At 43.7% G+C, this 25,927-nt stretch overlaps 1 protein-coding gene across 3 annotated transcripts; it reads left to right on the top strand.

The window, feature by feature from the left end:
- The first annotated feature begins 821 nt into the window (after positions 1-821).
- GEMIN4 (gem nuclear organelle associated protein 4) lies at positions 822-12,665 on the top strand. Of its 3 annotated transcripts, none has more exons than XM_072136246.1 (3): positions 822-859; positions 6,219-6,271; positions 8,865-12,665. In XM_072136246.1, the coding sequence occupies exons 2-3, from the start codon at positions 6,250-6,252 to the stop codon at positions 12,053-12,055; spliced, it is 3,213 nt and encodes a 1,070-aa protein (XP_071992347.1). In that variant the 5' UTR covers positions 822-859; positions 6,219-6,249; the 3' UTR covers positions 12,056-12,665. The 3 variants fall into 3 exon arrangements, with proteins under 3 accessions (XP_071992347.1, XP_071992348.1, XP_071992346.1); XM_072136247.1 differs by having other exon boundaries at positions 850-870; XM_072136245.1 differs by lacking the exon at positions 822-859 and adding an exon at positions 5,949-6,127.
- The last annotated feature ends 13,262 nt before the right edge of the window (positions 12,666-25,927 follow it).

Genomic DNA, 25,927 nt, shown 5'->3' with positions numbered 1-25,927 from the left:
GTCCTAATGACACCGTGTCAGCAATAGCCCACACCAGTACCACGCTTGTAAAGTGCAAGTGCATAAGTTGTATAGGTATTACCTAGATACCGGTATCTAAAGTGCTCCTAGTAGTCTGGCAGGCAGGTGGGAGAAAAGCAGGGGTAACTGGCTCCCCACGCGTATCGTCGTCCTAGACGACTACCTCAGGGGTTGGTAGCCCTGTATTGGACCGTCTCACCTTAAAGGGGTTATCCGGGTTTAAAAAATTTTTTATAACCGGGCTGGGGAGGGCAAGTTAAACATAATAAACATGGACTTACCTCCTCCGGCGCCGCTGATGTCCCGCGCCGGAGTCACTTCGATCGGTGCCCCTGTAAATAAACAGGGGCACGGAAGCCGCGCACAGGGAGCTTCCGGTCCGCGATGTGGACGGCTCCTCCCATCAGTCCCTATCTCTCAGCGTTGTAAGCGCTGGGAGATGGTGCGCATGGGAGCATCCGGCCGGCCGGGAGCTCCCTGTGCGCCCTTGTACTGAAACCGGCGCACGGAGAAGACGGGCCGCGGCGCGGGACATCGGCAGCACCGGAGGAGGTAAGTACATGTTTATTATGTTTAAATAGCCCTCCCCAGCCCGGCCATAAAAAAAAATTTTAAACCCGGATAACCCCTTTAAATAGCGGCACACCACCCTTTCCCAACAGGAAACGGCGTTTACACAGCATAATAATCTCATGCTCAAGTATGGCGGGGAGAAAGCTCATTGCGCATGAGCGGGCCCCTGCCGGGGTGTCACGTGACAGCAGCTGCTAAGCAACCAAGCAAGCCAGAAGGCAGCCTGGTGTTAAGATGGAACTAAAGTACAGCTGCGCCTGCACAGGTACGGCAGAGGTTTGTATATAAATAATAGTGAATAGTGTAGTGCCACTGTATTTAAATAGCCAGAGAGCACCGAAATTATGACAATCCAAAAGTAATAACATAAAAAGTGAAAAAATTAAAAATATAAAGGAAAATGACAGAATCCTGTCAATGTGATACTGAAATCGATATGGAACGCATAAGTGCGCTATCAAAAAAGTGAAAGCGCCTTATCAAATATAAAAATAGCAAGCATAAAAATAGTGGGGTAAAGCCCCATCTGTGATAGAGACTGTCAGAATAATAAACATGGTTATTTGAGTCCGGCATGTGAACATGCCCCCACTAAATACGCCCTATTTCACTATTCTCCGGTACTTAAGAAATATAATTAATCTATGTACGCCAGGAACAAAAGAATATATATATATATACATATATATATATATACTCACCGGCCGATTATTAGGTACACCTGTCCAACTGCTCGTTAACACTTTATTTCTAATCAGCCAATCACATGGCGGCAACTCAGTGCATTTAGGCATGTAGACATGGTCAAGACAATCTCCTGCAGTTCAAACCGAGCATCAGTATGGGGAAAAAAGGTGATTTGAGTGCCTTTGAATGTGGCATGGTTGTTGGTGCCAGAAGGGCTGGTCTGAGTATTTCAGAAACTGCTGATCTACTGGGATTTTCACGCACAACCATCTCTAGGGTTTACAGAGAATGGTCCGAAAAAGAAAAAACATCCAGTGAGCGACAGTTCTGTGGGCGGAAATGCCTTGTTGATGCCAGAGGTCAGAGGAGAATGGGCAGACTGGTTCAAGCTGATAGAAAGGCAACAGTGACTCAAATCGCGACCCGTTACAACCAAGGTAGGCAGAAGAGCATCTCTGAACGCACAGTACTTCGAACTTTGAGGCAGATGGGCTACAGCAGCAGAAGACCACACCGGGTGCCACTCCTTTCAGCTAAGAACAGGAAACTGAGGCTACAATTTGCACAAGCTCATCGAAATTGGACAGTAGAAGATTGGAAAAACGTTGCCTGGTCTGATGAGTCTCGATTTCTGCTGCGACATTCAGATGGTAGGGTCAGAATTTGGCGTCAACAACATGAAAGCATGGATCCATCCTGCCTTGTATCAATGGTTCAGGCTGGTGGTGTCATGGTGTGGGGAATATTTTCTTGGCACTCTTTGGGCCCCTTGGTACCAATTGAGCATCGTTGCAACGCCACAGCCTACCTGAGTATTGTTGCTGACCATGTCCATCCCTTTATGACCACAATGTACCCAACATCTGATGGCTACTTTCAGCAGGATAATGCGCCATGTCATAAAGCTGGAATCATCTCAGACTGGTTTCTTGAACATGACAATGAGTTCACTGTACTCAAATGGCCTCCACAGTCACCAGATCTCAATCCAATAGAGCATCTTTGGGATGTGGTGGAACGGGAGATTCGCATCATGGATGTGCAGCCGACAAATCTGCGGCAACTGTGTGATGCCATCATGTCAATATGGACCAAAATCTCTGAGGAATGCTTCCAGCACCTTGTTGAATCTATGCCACGAAGAATTGAGGCAGTTCTGAAGGCAAACGGGGGTCCAACCCGTTACTAGCATGGTGTACCTAATAAAGTGGCCGGTGAGTGTATATATACAGCAAAAATTAAAGGGAATAACCAAGGTAACAAATACAAAAGGGTGAGTGCCGCCATCCAATGTGAGCCCGTCCGAAAACGCATATACATAACCCCGTTTAGTAAATATCAATCAAGTGTCTAGGTTCTTGGTATCAGGGGGACCATATATTTAGTCAAATTACATTAGATGTCACCCCTTTCCTCGAGGTCAGCAGGCACCGCCGACAACAAGGGGGGGGTGGAACAGCTATATGTACAAATATACTTATGCCATCTTATACTTTGAAAGTCTATAGCCAATAGACAAGAAATCAAGTCGGGTAGTCCACTGTGGTCCAGACATCCTGGTTCAGGAAGGCAAAGAGTAATATCCCATAGGGCAGTCAGGGCAGGAAGTTGAGAGAGGGTGTGTGCCATGGATTTCAAGGTGAATGATGAGAACTTCAATCAATTCCTGCAATCCGTAAGGTAGGAAAAGAGACCAATTCATGGGCCCAGAGATGTTCATGCTGGAATTATGGGTAGCTGCATCGGTTAGTCCTAAATTATATAATATAATATAGAGGCAGTTAGGTAAAATATTTTTATCGTGATCAGTGTGTGTCCACAAACCGAATCTGATCCGAGAAAAGAGATCATGAAGAAAGTGATATAAGGAGCCAGAAGGGCTCAAGGACTACAGGGGGCCGTGGTGGGCCCAAAACATCATCATGTTTTAGATGTTTTTAGATGTTTGTCATATATGTATCCAGTTTTTGCATTTAATAAAGTTCATACGATTTTGTTGCACACTGCACACTGAGCTGTTTTTGGTGAATACCTTTTTCTTCTTGTTGTTCAACTTATTAGTAAGCTAAAATGAAAGGTTGGAGCTGTCAACATCTGTCATCATGATTCCTACAGTGATCTTTATTCATATGAGGATGTACCCCTTTCTAAAAATAGGGAGACAGCTAAATCACAGGTGTGAAAGGTTTCTGAAGAAGGTCATCAGTATGCCCATTATAGTGTCCAAACTATCTCACAGTCAAAATCCTGCAGACATATGCTGGCTATCAGTGCAGTTAAATCATTTACTCATTGGCCACCCGGCAGCTCTTCCATATGCTCTTTCCCTTTAACCACTGATAGATAAAGTTAATGACATTTTATCACATATCCTTTAAAGTGGAAGACATAGGGCTGCTATTGTATAGTCAGGTTTTAAGTTTTTTTTAGAAATAGGAAAGTATAAAGATCTAAGGACTTGTTAGGAGATCCCAGTGTACAGTGCTTAGGAAGTACAAACCGCTGAACCATTGACAGGATCATAAGCATCCAATGCCCATGGATGGTATGAAACCATAGAAAAGCTACAGTATGCTGAACTAATTTCTGGTAAACCTGTCTATAGTGGAATTGTAAAGTGTACTAGAGAAGCTGGGGGATTTCAATTGTTGACTTTTTAAATTCTTATATTTTGTTTGCTTTTTAACTTTTTCAGGCCCCTTAGGAGGTCTGACCTCTCATAGAAAATACAACTGTATACAATATATATTGTAAATTTATTGCCTCTGGCAGGCTGTTATACGTAATGAGTGCTGTATGACTAGACTGAAAGAGAATATCACGTCTGTCATGCCTACCGATTGGCGTCTCACAACTTATGGACACAGATACGGATCGTATTTGACAAAGATCAAGACGAAAGAAATACTATTAATCACTATTGATCTGTTATGTTTTTATTACCTATTATGGTAAAGGCTAATATTTGGACCACATTTTAAAGAGAACCTGTCACCAGGTCTTTATACATGTTCCATTGATACCTCTATACAAGGGGTTTTATTGATTTTCTCTGTTCCAGTCATGGGGACAGGGATCTGCAGTATACAGTCAAGCCACCCAATCTCCTCTTTGAGGCTGACACTGCTACCCCAGGTTTAAGAGAACACTATGTACACTATCACTGGTCAGACCACACATGGAATACTGGGCCTCATTTATCAAAAAGATCTGAGAGCAAAACTGCTCTTGTTGCGCTCAGAGAGCTTGCTTTAATTTTTTAACTGCTGTGGGAAAATGAAAGCTGTGTGCTGATTGGTTACCATGAGCAACTAAGTTTTGCCCTTAGACACTTTTGATGAATCACCATTATTTTGTAGTTTTAGGCATAGTTTTGGTATAAAAAGGAGATAGTAGAACTGGAACGGTTACAGAGGAGAGCAACCAAGATTATTAGGGGAAAGGGGAACTAGAATACAATGCCTCCTGACGAAGCCGCAGGGTGAAACGTACGTCGAGGTTCTTGGACCGCGGCGTGTTTGTGTGTTCTCAGGCAAGATGACACAAGGTATATATGGGTCTGAGTAATATACTCGATTGTGGGATGCATTCTTCTATTATGAGAATCTTTTTCCCTTGTGTTATCCTCAGCTCTTAAACTGTTGCATTCAATTTCTGCTGGTGGCTACTTTTGTCACTTATACTGGCAGCACTAGAATGCAACTTTGTCTCCCTGTCTACCTTTGCCAATATTATCCAATTACTGTTTTATCTATGAGGACATGTTATAACTGGTATTGTCCCCATAGTTTTCTTTGGCCTCAGTCTCTTGCCAGGTGCACATACATGCTGCGGTAGCTTCTATATCTACCCACTTTTTTAGCCAGATATTTCTTCTATGTGATAGTCTTACGGTTCTCCATATGATAAGTGTTTTTGTAATTTACACATTTATATTTCTTGTTATTGTATCGAATAAAATTTTGAAATTTTATACTTCGTTTACATAATTTTTGTGCTCTCGCCCTCTTTTTTGGTGCGAACTAGAATACAATGACAGATTACACATTTTGGGTTTATACAAATGGCTGAGGGGAGACCTCATTACAATGTACAAATACCTGAACGGACAGTACAAGGATCTCTCCAAAGATCTTTTTATACCTCGGCCTGTGACCAGGACAAGGGGGCATCCTCTACGCCTAGAGGAGAGGTGATTCTACCATCAACACAGACAAAGGTTCTTTACTCTAAGAGCAGTAGAACTTTGTGCTGCGGGAGGTTGTTATGGCGGATACTTTGTTCATGTTCAAGTCGGGCCTGGATGACTTTTTTGACAACAAAAATATCACTGGTCATGGTAAATAAAACCCCATTTGTTTAATGTTATAAGTTGGACTTGACTTGCCCTCATCCTTCTCACATGTCCTCCTCTTTCAACCCCATCCTGCATATTCAGGGCCCCCAGATACAGCTGGCACCATCACTATTCCTCCTTTCTCCACAGGCTTCTCTCCAGTCCTGTGCCCCCTTTCCTTACACACATCTACTTTCTTCCGGGGTGTCCTCCCCACTCTCCACAGTTGTAAATCCCCTTCACTATGATCTGTAGACTAGCTCCTCCCCCAGGGCAGCCGGTCACGTGATCGCGGCGTCATCGCTACAGCAATTCCCGATTTTCACGTCTGTAGATCTGGAGCCATTTTGGAGGTGAAACTCCATTAAGTAAATACAAAGATGTCTTCGGTAATATGTCTGCCTCAATGTTCTTGGACTGTGATAAAATAAAGATGCTTGCCGCGAATGCTCTGCCGTAGGAGGCTGCATGCGGCCGGCTGGTGACTAGCAGAGGCTTCGTCCCGAGCAGGTATTGCAAGGCTTCCTGTGTCCTATGTATAGTATAGAGAGAAGTCACGTTATCTCAGAGCTCGCAGTAATGGACGTATCTTTGTCTTTAGGTTGGAGAGATGCTCTGAGGATCTGTACACTATGAGTAGCGCCATGGAGTTTGGTAAGTGCTGTCCCATTGACACATGACAGGCTGTAAAGACCACCCATCACATGGAATTGTATTGTTGCGTTGCAGGACATGACAACCTATTATTAGCAATGCCCTGCTGTGGGCATCCGTTTTTATCACTATGTTACTGCTTCCTGAGCTCCGGGGGTTTGCTGCTGTTTTTACAGGGAATTGTGCACCATAAATTAGCCTCTGACAGAACATCTTATCTTCCTCATTGTGTCCCTTTTATGGTCCACAGACTGGCATCCGGAAAATATTTGAAGCGATATGCAAGTAACTTGTGTAAAGTCACAGAGAGCTCAGTGCTGAAGTCAAGCTCTCCCCACTTCTGCACGCCCTCTCAGGGTGTTCTCACACGTGGCGTTAACGCATACGTTTTCAAATGCATCACAGCAACTGAGGAGATTCGCCTAATTACCAAAATCATATGTGAACATAGCATTAACTAATACATGTTAACACGTTACTGCATGCATTTTGGAAATGCAATGTTGACAGCAATGTAATTATGCAAATCTCCTCTTCTCATCTGCTGTGAGAAGCCGAAGTGCCAAGCTCTACACCTCGAAGACTTTATACAACTGATTTGCATATCCGTTTAAAATTTATTTTCCTGGATGAAGCTGCCCAAGGCCACAACAGTAACATTATCTGGAAGATGTCAATCTGCTTGATAAAGTAATGGTTTATCAGGTTAATTTCTGCTGACAGGTACCCTTTGCCCAAACTGTCAATGAATTTTGCACAAGTCATATAAAAAGATGCAGGGGCCTTTCACGCATTTTTAACAGCTTGTTTTACATGACCCTTGTAATGGAGGGGGACACAAGCAATTTTCTTGAATATTCAACAGCTCTTTATCTAAAAAAAAGAGAGCCCACAACGGTAGCAGAGGTGTCTTTTAAGAAGGCACAGGTAGGTCATAAATTAGTCTAACACACCTTTTTTTGGCCCCAATCTATCGTGTTTAGAACTTTCCATAGATGACCCCTTCTTATCCTGGTGGCTGCTGGGATCACATTTGCAGCACAACAGCCGGGGATTTACTTCCATGAATTCTTCCCCATGTCGCAACCTTCTGCAGCATCTAAAAGATTTCCTAATAATGTATGGTGAGGGGGGAGGAGCTGCAGCAATGGCTGCCGCTAGGTCTTATTTTCAGGGGAGGCCTTATATTTCTAAGCCTGAACAAAATTGTACTAGGTCTTATTTTCGGGGGATGTCTTATTTTAGGGGAAACAGGGTACCTAGTGACTGCACCCATAGTCATCTGGTTGGATAAATTGACCTACAGAGCTAAGACCTGAGTGGTAGACACGAGATGCTGTAGTAAGGGACAGTTCTCTAGCACCAGCAGTGATATTTCTATACTGTCAAGTAGACGGAACGATACATCTTTTGTGTGCGTAGAGGAATATTTACCTAGTCAGACATAGCTACTAGGAGGATAGACACTGTACCCATTTGAAATGCCTGAAGAATATCAAAGGGAACATTCCCATTTTATAGTACACAAGTGTGTCTAGTATCATATATACTGTTCAAGCTCACATTACCACTACCATGTTACCCATACTAATAAAGACATTGATCTATCATTACATGCAGTGATCAATAAAGTCCTGCACCGTGAAATCCCGGCACTGCGACCCCACGGTTCTCTCCATATCACTGTATCTTCATTATCCCGCATGGTTACTTACCATTAAATACAATCCTCCCAACTGGTGTTTCCTGGGGAGGGCTATGATAGGCACTGCACAAAATTGATGTTTCTGTGCTTCTAAAGTTTTTGTATTTCACAGCTAATGTAGTCCATTTTAAAATTATGAATTAAGTTATTTTTTAGTTCTTGGATATGGTGTTTAGGGATTGTTTATCGATCTGACTAAGTAAATGGTGAGCAGCTCCTAGTGCCGAAATTATGGGTGACAGGTCCTCTTTAAGGCGCGCACACAGAAGCAGCAGTGCCATGTACTATTAGATGTGCAGTGGAAGCTACTACTTATAGTGCTGAGAGCATATGTCATACAGTGACTGATGTAGACTATTGTCAAGGGAAAATTATACAGTAAATGTGCTTCCTCTCACAATATGGCAATGCAAACAGCTTTATTTATAAAACAATATATAACTCGCCCATTGCTGTTTTCATGCTAAAGGTAACTTTTTTTTTTTTTTCAGTGCCGTATGATGAGCGGTACAAAATTTAGAATGAAAAAATAATTTTATTTTAATTCCAGAATGTTCCTTCTAAACCCACACATATGTTCCGATTGAATGTGCATGTCATGTACGCTATATACATTTGTCTTGATTTTGTAGATCCTTTACAACCTGCAGTTGGGCTGTACTGAAATCTAGAATATCAACACTGGAAACCCTTTTAGTTTCCCTATAGGTTTTTGTGGCTTTTGATCTTCCGCTAATTAAAAACAAGCTGCTAAACAGGTTCTTACATATTTTTGTATTGCATGTAATTTTCAGTGGATGCGTAGCAGCAATGAAAACAATAAAAATCTATTTGTGGAAAGAATAACATTTATATTAAAGGTCATAAATGTCTTGTTTCTTCTTGTAGGGACGTGGAATATATGTGAACAAACAGTAGTTCTCCAAGGAGCTCTGTTGTTGGCAGAAAAGCTCGCCTTACAGAAAACATTGGTGGAGATAAAAAAGTCAGAATGGCCTCTTATTGAGAAACCAATAACAAATGCTTTAAAAGAAATCAACTCGGGTACCTGGTCACAGAGCCATGAGTGGAGAAGGAAAGTCATTGCAATATTTTGGGCCAAAGTACTCTCATGTCAAGCCCAACAATCCTTAGAAGGAGACTTTGATACGGACAGTAGATGGAAGGAAGATATGTTCTTTCCTGTGGAAAACATGATCCCAAAAATGAATCGCACTGTTTTGTTTGAAGTACTAAAAGCTACAAAAGCAGCAGATGTCTTTGCAGAACTTCTCTTTGCCTTGCCAACAGATTTTTGGGTGAAAGAAACATCCTTGATGTTAAACTATATATGTGATGAAACTTCCGTAGAAGATGTGACTTTTTTCTTAGATGTCTGGTGGGAGATCATGAAAAATAGTAAAACTAGGAAGGATAATATTGTTGAAACATTTTCTGCTGTTGCCTGCCAGTACTTGACTCAGACTAATGATGACGTTTTCCAAAGCTCTAAGAGATTTAAGCCAGATCCCGAGGAGTGCTTACCCGCAGCTGACAACATTCTCAGTGTCTTCTTAGAGGGGCTTCATAAAATCAGGTCAAACATTGATACATGCACACTGAAGTGCTACACTATAGCAAATTTAGCAGACATGTTGTGTTCATCTGCTTTTTTAGAAAAAGAGTCAGGTGATCTTCCCATCAGACTGTATTTGGAGAAGCTAGTTGCTGTCCTTTGTTTTTGTAACGCAAAGGTCAAGGACCATAATCCTCATAAAAGCCTCCCAGATGTCATTAGAGAAGCTGAGAGAATTGTGCAAAGTGGCAGCACTGCTTCCAGATTCAGGTTGGTAAAAAGTGCCCAAATCTTTGGCTTAAAAATTCTAAAAGACTTGCTACATCATTGGGGAGAGGAGTTGCACAATTATGTGAACGACAGTGACAAGATTTCTTATGAATGGTTTAGGATGAATGGTAGTCTTGCATCCCTTCAAAAAAATTTGGTTGCATTAGAACCTACTGAGGAACAACGAGGGAACATTTTAGACCTGGCAAGCTGCATTACCAGCCTCCTGGAGAAAAGTGCCATTGTTCAGATAACCTGCAAAATGAATGATGTGGACATGATGGCTACTGTGGCTAGAAATATAATTGACTATAAAATGTGTCGCTATAAGGAGGTATGTTCTGAGTTTGCATCTGAAATAGCTTGGGCCTTCTCCGCTGACTGGCTAAATTGCCTTAAAACAAATAAGGAGGTTTTTTTAGAGCCAGACCTAATTTTGAAATTGTTGGAGACCGTGGTGAAAGCCACATATGAGCAGAACAATCTTAATATCCTTGAGATTCAGAAATGTACAGCTATCGTTTTAGATCTGTTTTGCGAGCTTTCGCTTTCACAGATGGATGATGTGCTGATGAGAGTCCTAAATACATGGGGTGAAAAAGGTCTGTCTCCTTGCATGTCCGCATTTACAGATAATTTCCAAGAGGAGCTCAACATGACATTTAATCAGATCTCCCAAAATGTAACCGACTATAACACTGTTTCAAGAGTGGCGAGACTGGCCCTCTTATATCCAGAGAATGTCATAAGCAAAGCATGCCACTTTGCAGTTTCAAATCTTGGTGCTCATGAATTCTTAGCCAAAATATTGACTTCACTTCCCGCGTTGAGTTTTAGGGGTCCTAATAATGCAGGAACATCAGTCTCCTTTTTATCTCGCTGCTTGATGGAGACCTGCTGGGGCAAACTGTCCTCTGATAAAGAAGAAAGTCAGTTTTTGTACTTGTTGGGTTATTTAATGAATCCTTCTGACTCTAAGGATAAAAAAATATCTCTGCTACAGCCTGCTGAAGTAGTGAGGACATTTGTCCTTCCATATATGCTTGATGAATGTGTTCACGTAGAATTATGCTTGAATATTCTTCACAAAGCTCTTAATGTTGAGAGCCCTCTAGATGTATCTGGCAAGCATTGGGTTCTTTCCTGTTCTCCATTCCCTCTTATTATGTCTCTTTGTAAACTCCTCAATAGCTTCAGTAGGTGCTGGCAACAATCAGACAAACCATATTGCCTTACAATGGGATCCAAGGAGTTAATAATTGAAATCCTCTCCCAGATCTGCACACTCATATTGCCAGAGGCTGGAACTGGCATAGAAACTTGGGGAAAGTCACTCTTTTGGCTGCACAGGAAAATGGAGCATTTCGATTGGGTTGTACGCTTGAGGCTAAAGCCTGTATTCGGAGGGCACTTCAAGTACGAAGCGCCTGCATCCTTGTTTGAAGTTTGCAAACTATCAGAGGATGACTGGACAGCACTTGACCTACCTGAATACGGGCCAGGCACGGGGTTATTGGCTTGGTTAGAGTGCTGTTGTATTTCAGGAGAAAAGAAAGACTTAATGCTTTCATGCCTTTGTGTAAACACTGATAACCCGGATGAAGTGAATATGTTTAGTAAAGGATTTTTAGTAGCTATGGTACAAGTCCTGCCATGGTGCAGCACAACAGAATGCAAGCTGCTTTCTCAGGTCGTGCTGAGCCTTCTAGAAAGACAACTTCTCCATGTCCCATACTCTCTGGAGTATATACAGTATATGCCTCTTTTGAATCTCCGTCCTTTTGCCTATGATCTTCAGTTTTCAGTTTTATTGCTCAGAGCTTTCCAGCTTCTATGTAGTTCGAGTTGCTCAAACTGGCTTAGCTTTGATGGGCAAAAGCACACTGCAAGACTTTATAGTGTCTGTATATCTGACATGCTAGATGCTGTAAAACGGCAAATGGCAGAATACAGTCTTCAAATGCAGAAAGTTGAAATAGAAGTAGAAAATATCCAGGAGGTGTTATTTATTTACAGTCAGGTTTTCTGCCACGTACTCCATATAATTGCAATGATGCCGGAAAATACATGTGAACCTCTCTTCTTCCTGTCACTAGAAATACTGAGCATGTATGAAAGCCTAAGAGCAAATGACACTTCCAAAAGCAGCTCACTCAGGCAGGCGAATGAGAGACATTTCTTGAAGTCCATCACTGAGAATGTGAGCAATGAACACCATCGAGCAACGCTAATGCAGAAAATTAACAAGCTTTAAAGTCGGAAATGCTAAATAGAATATTTTAAAGGTGTCAAAATCCCTATTCCAGTAGCACTCCATGTAAATCTGCTATTACAGAAATGGCTGTATTGCTTATCTACTTATTATTTTATTATACAGGATGTCCTGGTAAATAAACTCTGAGGCTAGCACTTGCTAACATCCCGAATAACTTTTGCTACTTAAATCTTCATGATTACATGTGCCATAGAAAAGCTTTAAAGGTGCCAGCGTTTTTAGGAACCCTTCCACATAGTGGTATGTTTTTCTGGTGGTATAATGCCTTTGATAAAATATGCTATTTCCCTTAATTTTCTTTTAAATACTTTGCATCAATAACTAAGAATTTAGTAATATAAAAGAAAAGTTTAACTTTTCTACCAAAGAAAATGGGTGCTGTAGTGAAAGCCATGAGTAAATCCTTTCCCTTGTACCATTAGAAGTTCCTTTCCATGTTATTAATACTCTATTAAGAAAAAATACATGAGACTGGCCCGTTCCAAGCTGCATTTAGGAAATCCATTCCCTCTTAATACTTTTGTGGTTAAAAGATTACAGTAAAATTTATTTTAAGATGTTTACAACAAATAAAAGTTCAAAGTACTAATCTGATTGAGTTGGTCATTATTTTTATGGGCTGCTTGTGGCACCTCTGAGTTTCGCCTATTTCAGACTTGGATTAGGCTAATTTAGGGTAGCAGTATATGATTTTCTTTTTGTATTTTGCCCTGTATGGGGTTATAAATCCATATCATGGTCTCTGTCCTCTGAAATGAGAGACTTCAATAAATATAGGCAGTTCTTGACTTGGGAAGACCTGACTGACAGAGGACTACTAGTTACAAACTCTTCTCTGCCCACTGTGATGGCTGGTGAAGCTCTCTGGATGATGGTAATTTACCACACTCCAGGCTGCAATAATCAGCTGCAATGAAACTTTAATTCTTGTTCTCTTGATAATCCAACTGTCACAGGAACAGATCAAATATTTGGTTGAAGATACAAATACCTGTTTTGACTTCCATGCAGCTTAAAGGGAACCTGTCATCAGAAATTGACCTAATTAACCATTACCAGTATGTTGTGAAGCAGATTAACACCTTCCTGATCATGTTTCTTTCATAACCCAGTGTGGTGTCATCATTCAGGAAATCAACTTTGGAGGGAGATGCAAAATGGTTGTATAAAGTCATGGTGGCGTCAAGTTCTCCTCACCTCAGAATGAAGGAGATCTGGTTAGTGATGTGTCCGGATGCAGGGCCATCAATTACAGTGAAGGGTGCATTCTGAGTAAGGAAAGCTGGACTTCAGTGTTAAACTCTCAGCCTCCTTGACTTTACACTTTACATTTTATGGTTCACAAAATTTATGGCCTCTCTAAAGTAGGCAGTTATCACGAAGATGGCTGCCACTGGAAAATACAGGTCCCGTGATGCTTTAGTTCTCAGTAAAGCATCAGTAACTCTCGCCACAACACTGGCCATGCTGGATGCACTGCAACAAACTACAGCCAAACTTAGTGATGATCACATGACCTGCCCAGGCAGGTGCAGTACATGTGATGTGGACATGTGACCAGCAGCCATCTTCTGTCCTGTCTTCTCCGCGCGGAGGAAATCAATGAACTGATTAAAGGGGCAGTAGCATTTTCACTTGATGCTAACTGTCTTTAGACGGCGGGCGGCACAGGTTCTACGTCTCACCCAAACCAACTTAGTGTGGGTACCCGAAATGTCATTTATTCCAACTCGAAATGACTTTATTGCTGCTCCTGGAGTAAACTGTAGTCTCAGTAATTTTACGCCTCAAGATTTCTTTCAAATTTTTATTACTGACCAAGTTGTGGGACATATTGTCTAACAAACTAATTTATATACCAGGCAGTATATAGAAAATCAACCGTTATCTTGCTATGCCAGAATTTGGTCTCCAACTACTGCTGAAGAAATCAAAAAAATTGTTGGCCTAACCCTCAATATGGGAATCATAAAAAAACCTCCATCTGATCATATTGGGCTTCAAATCCTATATACACCACTCTCATTGTTTCTGGCATTATGTCACGATCTAGATATCAGGTTCTCATGAGATTTTTCCACATAAATGACAACATGCAGACACCCCCGCTACCAACAGCAGTCCTGATTGTTTGTACAAATTACGTCCTTTACCAAATTTCCTAAATTATTTTTTTATAGCGGCCTATCCCCCAGAACAAAATTTGTCAGTTGATGAGACGCTTATGAATTATGAAGGCCGTCTATCATTATGCCAGTTCATACCCACCAAAAGTTCCAAGTCTGGAATAAAAATATATGAAGTGTGTGAAAGCACAACAGGATAAGTTACGAAGAATTTCGAAGGAAAGACCATCAATGTAATCCTTCAGGGTGCCCTCCCAATATTAACACCTCTGGAAAGATAGTGTGGGATTTATTAAGTCCTTTCCTACATAAGGGCTATCATATATATAGACAACTTTTACACCAATGTGCCATTATTTAAAGGCCTGCCTGATGCTGCCCTGGGGCCTGTGGCACAACATGCAGAAATCGCAAGGGGTTTCATCGAAGCTCTCATTTTTCAAAAAGCAGACCAGAGGCTAGTTCATGAGTCAGAAAGATATTTCTTACAGCCCATCCCTCTAACAATGACTCTTAAATACCCCCCAAAAAAGGTGCAATCCTTCCAAACCTGGACTGTGCATTTTTGCAATTTATCACACAGTCCCACATTATTAATTTTTTCCATTAACAGTTAGGTTGGAGGAGAAGAATACATTTTTACTTTTTTGAGAGTGTGCTAGGAAAGGAGAGCCCAAATTGAAGGCGAAAATTTGTAATTTTTTATTTTTTTTAAAATCTACCATCTGGACTGCTGATCAATCAGCAGAAAATGAACTTTTAAAAATATGCAAATCAAAATGATTTGGGGGGCGTCACCAGAGCATCTCCAGGCTCCAGCTTCACAGGCTATTATACACTCCCCAGGAGCACTTCTTACATGAACACAATTTGATTTGCAATACAGTCTCCAGCCAACGTCATTCCACCTTTTGTTTAATCTTTTACAATTACGCAGTAAGTATGGGTTTCTGGTTGCTTCATGGATGTACTGCTCAAGACATTCCTGGAAGAAGCCAGAGAAATTCACTTTTAGCCACTCCCAATCCACAGCTACTCTGCACAACCAGCACTGATGTAGGTGGCAACCATTGACAACTATAAGGGTGTTCCTTACAGTCTGTGTATGTTCACCCACTGTGGTGCTGGTAAGACTTATTGGACATTCACGAGAGGAGGGTTGAGATCAGCAGGAGGAAGCAATGTGTTGATCAAGTGGTGGGCAAGTAGGAAGTGCTCGGGGGGGGGGGGGGAATCATTTTTTAGAAAAGGAGCACACAAAAAAGTAAGCACACACCCTGAATCACGGAAGAACAAATGATTGATGCTGGTTTATCAGGTACGATTCTGGTGGTAGATTTCCTTTAAAGATTTTGTGGTAGGAGGGGCTTTTTAAAAATAAAATTTATGACAATGTGTTGCCAAGCAAAGCTTAGGGGTTCTAAAAGGAACAGAGCACCTGAAAGCTCGTATGATCAGCTCTCCAAAAGCCCATGATTCCAGCAAAATCTTCCCTCCAAAAGCACACTATTATGCTATCACTTCTACGCTCTGCTGCGTGCAGAGAACGGGGTTCATGACAACATATAAGATGTTCACTTATTCAGGAGAAATCGTGCAATAGACTGTGGAGTGTATTTTGCCCTTACATTCCTTGTCAAAATACCCAATTTGGGGTTAAACATCTATTTTTTGGAAAAAAAATTACATTTTTCATTGTCTAATGTAAATAAATGCTGTGAAACACCTGTGGGATTAAATTGGTCAATACACCCTTCGATAAATTCCTTGAGTGGTGCAGTTTCCAAAATGGGGTAATTTTTGATATTCTACTGTTGTGGGTACATCAGGGGCACTGAAACTGTGACATGGGGTCTGGAAATGATTCTACCAGAATGTGAACTGTTCTTCTTCTACGCCCTGCAGTGTGCCCATACAGCGGTTTATTGTCACATACAAGGTGTTGTCATGTTGAGGAGAAATTGTATAACAAATTGTTGGAACATTTTCTTCATAAAAACCAAGAAAGTGCACATTTTAGGGCTAAGTATACATACTATTGTAAACATTTTTGTTTTCTAAATTATATGTCCTAATTTGTTTTAATTCTTTTGAAATCCCTAAAGGGTTAAGACATTTTCTAAATTCTGTTTTAAATAGCTAAAAGGTTATAATTTTTCAATGTGGTTATTTACAGTGGGTTTCTTAAATATATAGGCCTTTCGAAGAACCCTCAGAACTGAATTGATCCATAAAAAAAAAAAATCATAAATTTTCTTGAAAATGTGAAAATTGCTATTTGATTTGTGTTCTGAAAGTGTTTGACAAAAATCTTTCTCACCAGAGGTGAAGTGGGCAGACACTAATGTCTGTCTGTCTATGCCCTCAGGCTGAGGCCACTTAGCTTGCCCACAGATCCCATGATGCTTTGTATTCTCTCTAAGTAATTTAGCATTAAATCAATTTAGTTTCCCACAAGTAAATCCACTGAACACTGCACAGTGCACATACAGGATGTATATGGTGACTAGCCAGGCCGCTTCCATCACATGCAGGAGAAGGGAAGAAGTGGAAGAAATCATTAGTACATGAAGTCTATGCCTGTGCTGTGTGAGCATTACGGGTTAATGGCTTATTTGAACAGAGCTGATACTGCCGATGACAAGGTGGGGGAGGGAGCAGCATAAGGAGAGGAGAGAGACAGAGCAGGTTCCGTAGAAGCACAGACTGGGATGGAGGGACTGATGGGGAACAGGTACCTCACTATTCTGTGCAGGAGTCGGCTGCATTCACTGTCTTGGACACATCCAGCTCTGCTTCTTACACTGTCACAAGACCTCCTCCTCTGTGAGCAGGGAACAGCAGCTCCTCCCCTAACATGAAACAGACTGAGAAACAAACTATAAACAAAGTACAGACTCCAGGGTTTATCAGCAGAGGGGGAGAAAGCTGCTATCGCAGCACTGAGGTAATCTGAGGGGGATAGGAAATAAACTGCTACATATAGATAACAAAGATTATATGCAGCATTGTTTTACATCCCAAGAGCTATTGATTTGTGGAAAAAAGACCTTTACAGTTACTCTTTAAACCGATTAGACCTAAAACACTGTTGCCTTGTTTTATAGGGAGTGAATCAAGACCAAAAGATTGTTTGAGCATTGACCCCAAATGACTCCTTTACTTTATTTTTTATACACTCAACGGCCACTTTATTAGGTACACCTGTCCAACTGCTCGTTAACACTTTATTTCTAATCAGCCAATCACATGGCGGCAACTCAGTGCATTTAGGCATGTAGACATGGTCAAGACAATCTCCTGCAGCTCAAACCAAGCATCAGTATGGGGAAGAAAGGTGATTTGAGTGCTTTTGAACGTGGCATGGTTGTTGGTGCCAGAAGGGCTGGTCTGAGTATTTCAGAAACTGCTGATCTACTGGGATTTTCACGCACAACCATCTCTAGGGTTTACAGAGAATGGGCCGAAAAAGAAAAAAACATCCAGTGAGCGGCAATTCTGTGGGCGGAAATGCCTTGTTGATGCCAGAGGTCAGAGGAGAATGGGCAGACTGGTTCGAGCTGATAGAAAGGCAACAGTGACTCAAATTGCCACCCGTTACAACCAAGGTAGGCAGAAGAGCATCTCTGAACGCACAGTACGTCGAACTTTGAGGCAGATGGGCTACAGCAGCAGAAGACCACACCGGGTGGCACTCCTTTCAGCTAAGAACAGGAAACTGAGGCTACAATTTGCACAAGCTCATCGAAATTGGACAGTAGAAGATTGGAAAAACGTTGCCTGGTCTGATGAGTCTCGATTTCTGCTGCGACATTCGGATGGTAGGGTCAGAATTTGGCGTCAACAACATGAAAGCATGGATCCATCCGGCCTTGTATCAACGGTTCAGGCTGGTGGTGGTGTCATGGTATGGGGAATATTTTCTTGGCACTCTTTGGGCCCCTTGGTACCAATTGAGCATTGTTGCAACACCACAATCTACCTGAGTATTGTTGCTGATTATGTCCATCCCTTTATGACCACAATGTACCCAACATCTGATGGCTACTTTCAGCAGGATAATGCGCCATGTCATAAAACTGGAATCATCTCAGACTGGTTTCTTGAACATGACAATGAGTTCACTGTATTCAAATGGCCTCCACAGTCACCAGATCTCAATCCAATAGAGCATCTTTGGGATGTGGTGGAACGGGAGATTCGCATCATGGATGTGCAGCCGACAAATCTGCGGCAACTGTGTGATGTCATCATGTCAATATGGACCAAAATCTCTGAGGAATGCTTCCAGCACCTTGTTGAATCTATGCCACGAAGAATTGAGGCAGTTCTGAAGGCAAAAGGGGGTGTGAGACACTGAAGGGGTTAACTGTGGATGGGCGGTATGTTTCCCCTAGGTTTTGCTTCTATGCAAGGCCTTAGTGCTGAGGTGGGTTTGTCCAGCACCTTGGACACAGGTGATGGGTGCAGACTAATGAGCCTACATAAAATCACTCAGCAGAGTTGAGTGTGTTGTCTCTCTCTGGAAGGAGGCTGGAGAGCACACAGCCCTGACCTCTGTGCCTGGAGCAGCCAAGTGATTTTGTATAGTGGTGAGTTAGTGAACACCTGTATAGTTAGCACCCTGACGGGTAGGATTTTTTGTTTATTTAATGCCTGAGTGTAAAGGCTGTTTTATTTTGCTGCTACAATAAACGCAGGCGAAACCTGTTTTGGACTAAACCTTGGTGTCACTGTCTTGAACTGCATCACAGCACCCCGCTACCACGGTCTCTACTGGGCCAAATCCTCCACATATGGTGCTTCGGATTGCGGGCAGTTCAAAAGACACACACCTGAAAGGCTCGCTACATCCTGCAACAGTGCATGGCCTGGGTGAAAGCAGCAGGCAAATTGCAGGATAAAGCCAAGATGGAGGACTTTATTAAATACCTGCAAGAGGAGGCCAGAGCTAATCGGCAGCAGCAGCAGGCCATGCTCCAGCAGCAGGAGGAGAGGTCCCGCCAGCAGCAGGAAGAATCCCAGGCTAATCGACAGCTGCAGCAAGCCATGCTCCAGCAGCAGGAGGAGAGGTTCCGCCAGCAGCAGGAAGAGTCCCAGGCTAATCGACAGCTGCAGCAAGCCATGCTCCAGCAGCAGGAGGAGAGGTCCCGCCAGCAGCAGGAGGAGAGGTCCCGTCAGCAGCAAGCCATGTTCCAGCAGCAGGAGGAGAGGTCCCGCCAGCAGCAAGCCATGCTCCAGCAACAGCAGGAAGAGTCCCGAGCCATGTTCCAGCTGATGATGGAAAAGTTTTCTGGCGTTATGGCAGCACCGCAAGCGACGACTACTCAGGGGTCCCATACTGGTTTGCAAGGGTACCCGGTTGTCCAGCATTCCGCACGGGCTGCAGTGCAGAAGGCTTTACAAAAGATGACGGCGACCGACGACGTGGAGGCGTATCTCACTGTGTTCGAGCGAGTAGCTGAGCGAGAGGAGTTACCGGCTGAGCAGTGGGCAGATGTCCTGGCGCCGTTCCTGACGGGCGAATCGCAGAAGGCCTACTACGACCTGAGTGAAACGGAGGCCCGTGAGTACCCCCAGCTAAAGGCGGAGATTCTGGCTCGTCTTGGGGTCACCGTTCAAGTTCGTTCCAGCCGGGTCCACCAGTGGGCATACTCTGAAAAACTACCCCCGCGCTCCCAAATGCATGACCTGATCCATCTTGTCCGGAAGTGGCTACAACCCGAGGACTGCACCCCAGCACAGATGGTCGAGAGAGTGGTTCTTGACAAGTTCACCCGTTCTCTGCCCTCTCGGCTCCAGCGGTGGGTTGGACAGGCCGGTCCCACAAATGCTGAGGAACTCGTGTCCCTAGTAGAGAGATATCGGGCTACGGAGGATCTTCTACTTATCCCTCCCACACGAAGCAGTGCCAGTGACAAGGCCATTAAACCATCTGGTAAGACTGCTACTGCAGAAAAAGGGAAACAGGTCAGGTTGGGAGGGGGTACACTGGGGGGCTTGGATACACAGAAACCCAGTAAGGCTCGTGACAGAGGTCATAGCCGTATCCAGTGCTGGCGATGCCATGAAATGGGCCATATTGCTGCCAACTGTTCCCTGTCAGTGGAGCCAATGGACTGCAACCAGACCCGGCGAATGTCACTGTTTGCCCAGCCGGTTCTGGCAGCCGAGTCAGTCACGGATGCAGAACCCCAAGTGTGTATGGTCACAATCGGTGGTCACACGGTGGAAGCCTTGCTAGACTCAGGGAGTCTGGTTACCCTGGTGCGGGGAACTTTGGTTGATCCTGGACTGTACAGTGGGCGTAAAGTGGGAGTGTTATGTATACATGGGGACACTCGCGAATATCCCACTGCTGTCATCAACCTACATACCCCTTGTGGTACTATGACCCATGAAGTGGGGGTGGTGGGGACCCTGTTTCATGAGGCTATTATCGGCAGAGACTTACCGGTGTTTTGGGACCTCTGGAGACGAAGACCCACCTCGGGTGCTGTTGCAGATAATGGACGTCAGGTATGTCCGGCCTTGGCCCCTGAACCCTTTGAGGCCGATGTACCCACACCAGCAGTAGGGGTGACCCCATGTGATGAATTCTCTCCCCTAGAGGTCCTAGCTGGTGAGGTCGAGGGCCACGAGGAGGTGGCCGACATGCCGGACCTTGAGTTTTCCCGTGAGAATTTTGGGGCTGCACAGCTACAGGACCCTACCTTGTTTAAAGCATGGGAGAATGTTAAGGTGATAAATGGGGTACTACAAATACCAGGGGCTGACAAAATATACCCCCGAATGGTGATTGTTGGGGAGCTGTTGTACAGGGTCGACCAGATACGGGGTGAGGAGGTTGAGCAACTTGTAGTACCCCAATCTCACCGTAGGCTGGTGCTAGAGTTGGCACACAAACATGTGCTGGGAGGGCACTTAGGTGCTGAGAAGACCCGGGAGAGGATCCTGCAGAGATTTTTCTGGCCCGGGGTGTGGGAGGAGGTAAACCGGTATTGTAGCTCCTGCCCTGAATGTCAACTTACTGCCCCGGTGTCCCACTTCAGGAGTCCTTTGGTCCCGCTACCAATCATAGAGGTGCCATTTGAACGGATTGCAATGGATCTGGTTGGCCCCATAGTCAAATCCTCAAGGGGGCACCAATACATCCTGGTTATCCTGGACTACGCTACGCGGTATCCCGAGGCGATTCCATTAAGGAACACCTCCTCCAAAAATATTGCTAGGGAGCTGTTCCAGGTATTCTCACGCACAGGCCTCCCCAAGGAAATCTTGACTGACCAGGGTACCCCATTCATGTCTAGGGTAATGAAGGAGATGTGTAAGTTACTGCAGGTTAAACAGCTCCGCACCTCTGTGTATCATCCTCAGACAGATGGCCTAGTCGAGAGGTTTAACAAGACCTTGAAGGGGATGCTAAAGAGGGTGGTCAGCAAGGATGGGAAGGACTGGGATTGTTTGTTGCCCTATTTGATGTTTGCCATACGTGAAGTTCCCCAGTCCTCCACGGGTTTCTCACCCTTTGAGCTGTTATATGGCCGTTCCCCACGTGGGCTTTTGGATATAGCCAAGGAGACCTGGGAACAGGAGAGGACCCCCCACCGTAGTGTGATAGAACACGTCTCCCTTATGCAGGACCGCATAGCGGCGGTAATGCCCCTTGTAAAGGAGCACATGACAAGGGCACAAGAGGCCCAGTCTAGGGTCTACAATAGGTCAGCCAGACTCAGGACCTTTAACCCAGGCGACAGAGTGCTAGTTCTGGTGCCCACCGTTGAGAGCAAGTTCTTGGCAAAATGGCAAGGACCATATGAGGTCATGGAGAAAGTGGGGGAGGTAACCTACAAGGTATCTCAGCCGGGGAGGAGGAAACCCGAACAGATATACCACGTGAACCTCCTAAAGCCATGGAGGGAAAGAGAGTCCCTGATGGCCGTGGGAGTAGAAAAAGCGTCTGTCCCCAAGAAGGGGACACCGGAGGTAGGTGTACCCGATGCCAAGGTGCCTGAAGTACGGATCTCGGAGTCCCTCTCCAGGGCCCAGATTCAGGAAGCGAAGGAGTTTGTGCTCCGAAATGTGGATGTGTTCTCTAAGTTACCGGGACGTACTTCAGTCATCAAGCATGATATCATAACCGAACCCCACATCCGGGTACACCAAAAACCCTACCGGGTCCCTGAAGCGCGCTGGCTTGCCATATCCAAAGAAGTCAGGCAGATGTTAGACCTGGGGGTTATCGAGGAGTCTAAAAGTGACTGGTCGAGTCCTATTGTGTTGATTCCCAAACCTGATGGTTCCCTACGGTTCTGCAATGACTTTAGGAAGTTGAACGAGGTGTCCAAATTTGATTCCTATCCCATGCCCAGGGTTGACGAGTTGATAGAACGACTTGGACAGGCTAGGTTCTTCTCCACCCTTGACCTGACGAAAGGGTATTGGCAGGTACCCCTGACTGACAGGGCTAAAGAGAAGACCGCTTTTGTTACCCCTGATGGGCTTTTTCAGTACGTGGTACTCCCCTTTGGGCTACATGGGGCTCCCGCCACATTCCAGAGGTTAATGGATCTCGTGCTAAAACCTCACCGGAGTTATGCCTCGGCCTACTTGGATGACATCATAGTCTATAGTAACGACTGGGAGAGTCATCTAGCCAAAGTACAAGCAGTGGTAGACTCCCTGAGGGCGGCAGGGCTGACAGCGAACCCCCAAAAATGTGCACTGGGTCTGGAAGAGGCCCGTTACCTGGGGTACCGTATTGGGCGAGGGGTCATCAAACCCCAAGTAAATAAAGTAGAGGCGATCCAGCAGTGGCCACGACCTTTGAGCAAGAAGCAAGTGAGGGCTTTTCTGGGCATAGTGGGCTATTATCGCCGATTTATCCCCGATTTTGCGATAATAGCGGCACCCCTGACTGACCTGACCAAAGGTAGCAGGACGGTGATGGTAAAGTGGAGTGAAGAGGCTGAGGGGGCGTTTCAGCGACTTAAGACGGTTTTGTGTGAGGGACCGATACTGATCACCCCTAACTTCACCAAGACCTTTATTGTGCAGACTGATGCTTCTGACGTGGGGTTAGGGGCTGTCCTGTCCCAAGTGGTGGAGGGTGAGGAACATCCTGTAACATTCCTGAGCCGCAAGCTCACACCTCCTGAAAAGAACTATAGTATAGTTGAGAGGGAGTGCTTGGCGATAAAATGGGCTCTGGAATCCCTGAGGTATTATTTGGTAGGGCGGCAGTTTACACTAGTGACTGATCACTCTCCCCTCACCTGGATAAGTCAGGCCAAAGAGAGGAACGCCAGGGTCACAAGGTGGTTCCTAATGCTCCAGAATTTTAAATTCACGGTGGAACATCGAGCAGGAAAGCTGCATGGGAATGCCGATGCCCTATCCCGTACCCACTGTCTGATGGCCAAAAGTGTTTGTCCCCACAGGGTCAAACAGAGGGGGAGGGTATGTGAGACACTGAAGGGGTTAACTGTGGATGGGCGGTATGTTTCCCCTAGGTTTTGCTTCTATGCAAGGCCTTAGTGCTGAGGTGGGTTTGTCCAGCACCTTGGACACAGGTGATGGGTGCAGACTAATGAGCCTGCATAAAATCACTCAGCAGAGTTGAGTGTGTTGTCTCTCTCTGGAAGGAGGCTGGAGAGCACACAGCCCTGATCTCTGTGCCTGGAGCAGCCAAGTGATTTTGTATAGTGGTGAGTTAGTGAACACCTGTATAGTTAGCACCCTGACGGGTAGGATTTTTTGTTTATTTAATGCCTGAGTGTAAAGGCTGTTTTATTTTGCTGCTACAATAAACGCAGGCGAAACCTGTTTTGGACTAAACCTTGGTGTCACTGTCTTGAACTGCATCACAGCACCCCGCTACCACGGTCTCTACTGGGCCAAATCCTCCACAGGGGGTCCAACCCGTTACTAGAATGGTGTACCTAATAAAGTGGCCGGTGAGTGTATATGTTTTTAGGTTTAAAATGGTAGATGTCCAGCAGTACGTTCCCGTTTCTTTATGCACAAAGTGGAACAGTTTTTAGTGCATAAAGAAACGGTACATTTGCAAAGAAAATGAATTTTAGAAGCCATGTATATCAGCCGGAGGCGCTCAAGCTGAAGTCATCTGAACGCCTCTTGGCATTGCCATATTTTAATTTATTCCCCTAACATCCTCCCCAGCCATGGATGTCAGAGAGGCGGGGCGAGGAGAGAGCCTAGCTCCCCAGTTGGGGATCATACATGATCATACAGCATCAAATGCTATGGGTCATGTTATTTAAATTGATGTAACACAACCAGGATCTTTAGTTATTAAATAAAAAAAAAAAGCTGAGAAATTACATTACTATGTGTTTATTTTTTTGAAACTCAAGTTTGTGCAACATTACTGCCACAGAAGTTGGAATGTGTTGTATATTTTATTACAAATATTTTCTACTATTCTATCAACATTCTTTACTGCTTTGCCGCATTATATCAAAAAATAATTCTAATACCATAAATATCTACATATATGTATATCCCTATCAAAATATTAGTCCATATATTACCACATAAAATAATACAGTGGGCACATAAATATTATTCAGACCTATAAGACTTAACATTTTCTCTAATAATATGTAGGATAAAATGATAACCTATTATTTGGTTGACAGAAACTAGAAGCTGTATGTGATATATGGGCACAATTTTGTTTGGCCAAAAATGAGGGAAGTGTGTAGATAAAAGGAGGACTTGAAAAGCAGTAATGTAATTGCACCTTAAAATACTAGTGATTTAAAAATGAAGTCTACATAATATTTGGTGTGATCACCCTTTGACCTCAAAACAGGATCATTTCTTGTAGTTTCACTTGCACATAGTTGGGGAGTTTTTAGGATTATAGTAAGGTGTAGACAAAGGTTTCAAGATGTGCTGTTAACCCCTTAAGGACGCAGCCATTTTACAGCTTAAGGCTCAGCCCGATTTTTTGGATTCTGACTTGCTTGGCTTTATATGGTTATAACTTTTGACCTCTGTTACTTATCAAAACGATTCTGAGATTGTTTTTTCCCCACATGTTGTACTTCATTTTAGTGGTAAATTTTGGCAGATAAGTTTTGCGTTTATTTACAAAAAAAAGAAAATATGATAAATTTTTTGAAAAATTTGCCATTTTCGAAATTCTAAATCATTGCGTTTTCAGGCAGATAGATTTACCACCTAAATAAGTTGCTGAATAACATTTCCCATTTGTCTACTTTACATTTTCATAATTTCTGAAATGTCTGGATAATTTATTTTGATGTCACGCGGCTTACAAATAGAATATCGCTTTTCCGGATTTTCAGAATTGACTATTTTGGGGATAAATACAGTTTTGAATGAAATTTTACATATTTAGCATCAAAACCCCCTATATAATCTACCCATTTTCAAATCTGCACCCCTCAAGCTATCAGAAACAGCTTTTACGAAGATTGTTAACCCCTTGAGATCTTCATAGTAATTGAATCAAAATGGAGGTGAAATTTAGAATGGTCATATTGTTCCCTTATACGTTCATTTAGCACTAAAATTTACACATTTCCAAAATATAAAAAGAGAAAACCCACCATACAATTTGTTCTGCAATTTCTCCCGAGTGCAGAGACCCCCCACATGTGGCCGTTACTTGTGTTATGGGGGCACAGCGAGGCACAGAATGGAAGGAGGGCGCTGCAGCTGCCAGGATTTTAGT

This window comes from Engystomops pustulosus, chromosome 2 (assembly GCF_040894005.1).
Source record: "Engystomops pustulosus chromosome 2, aEngPut4.maternal, whole genome shotgun sequence".
NCBI lineage: Eukaryota > Metazoa > Chordata > Amphibia > Anura > Leptodactylidae > Engystomops > Engystomops pustulosus.
Note: the sequence above shows the minus strand (reverse complement) of the source record. Positions and strands in the feature narration are given on the sequence as shown.

Coding starts and splice junctions, on each gene's coding strand:
- GEMIN4 (XM_072136246.1), top strand. CDS start 6,250: ATGAGTAGCGCCATGGAGTTTG. Junction 6,272..8,864: donor GAGTAGCGCCATGGAGTTTG/GTAAGTGCTGTC, acceptor TTCTTCTTGTAG/GGACGTGGAATATATGTGAA.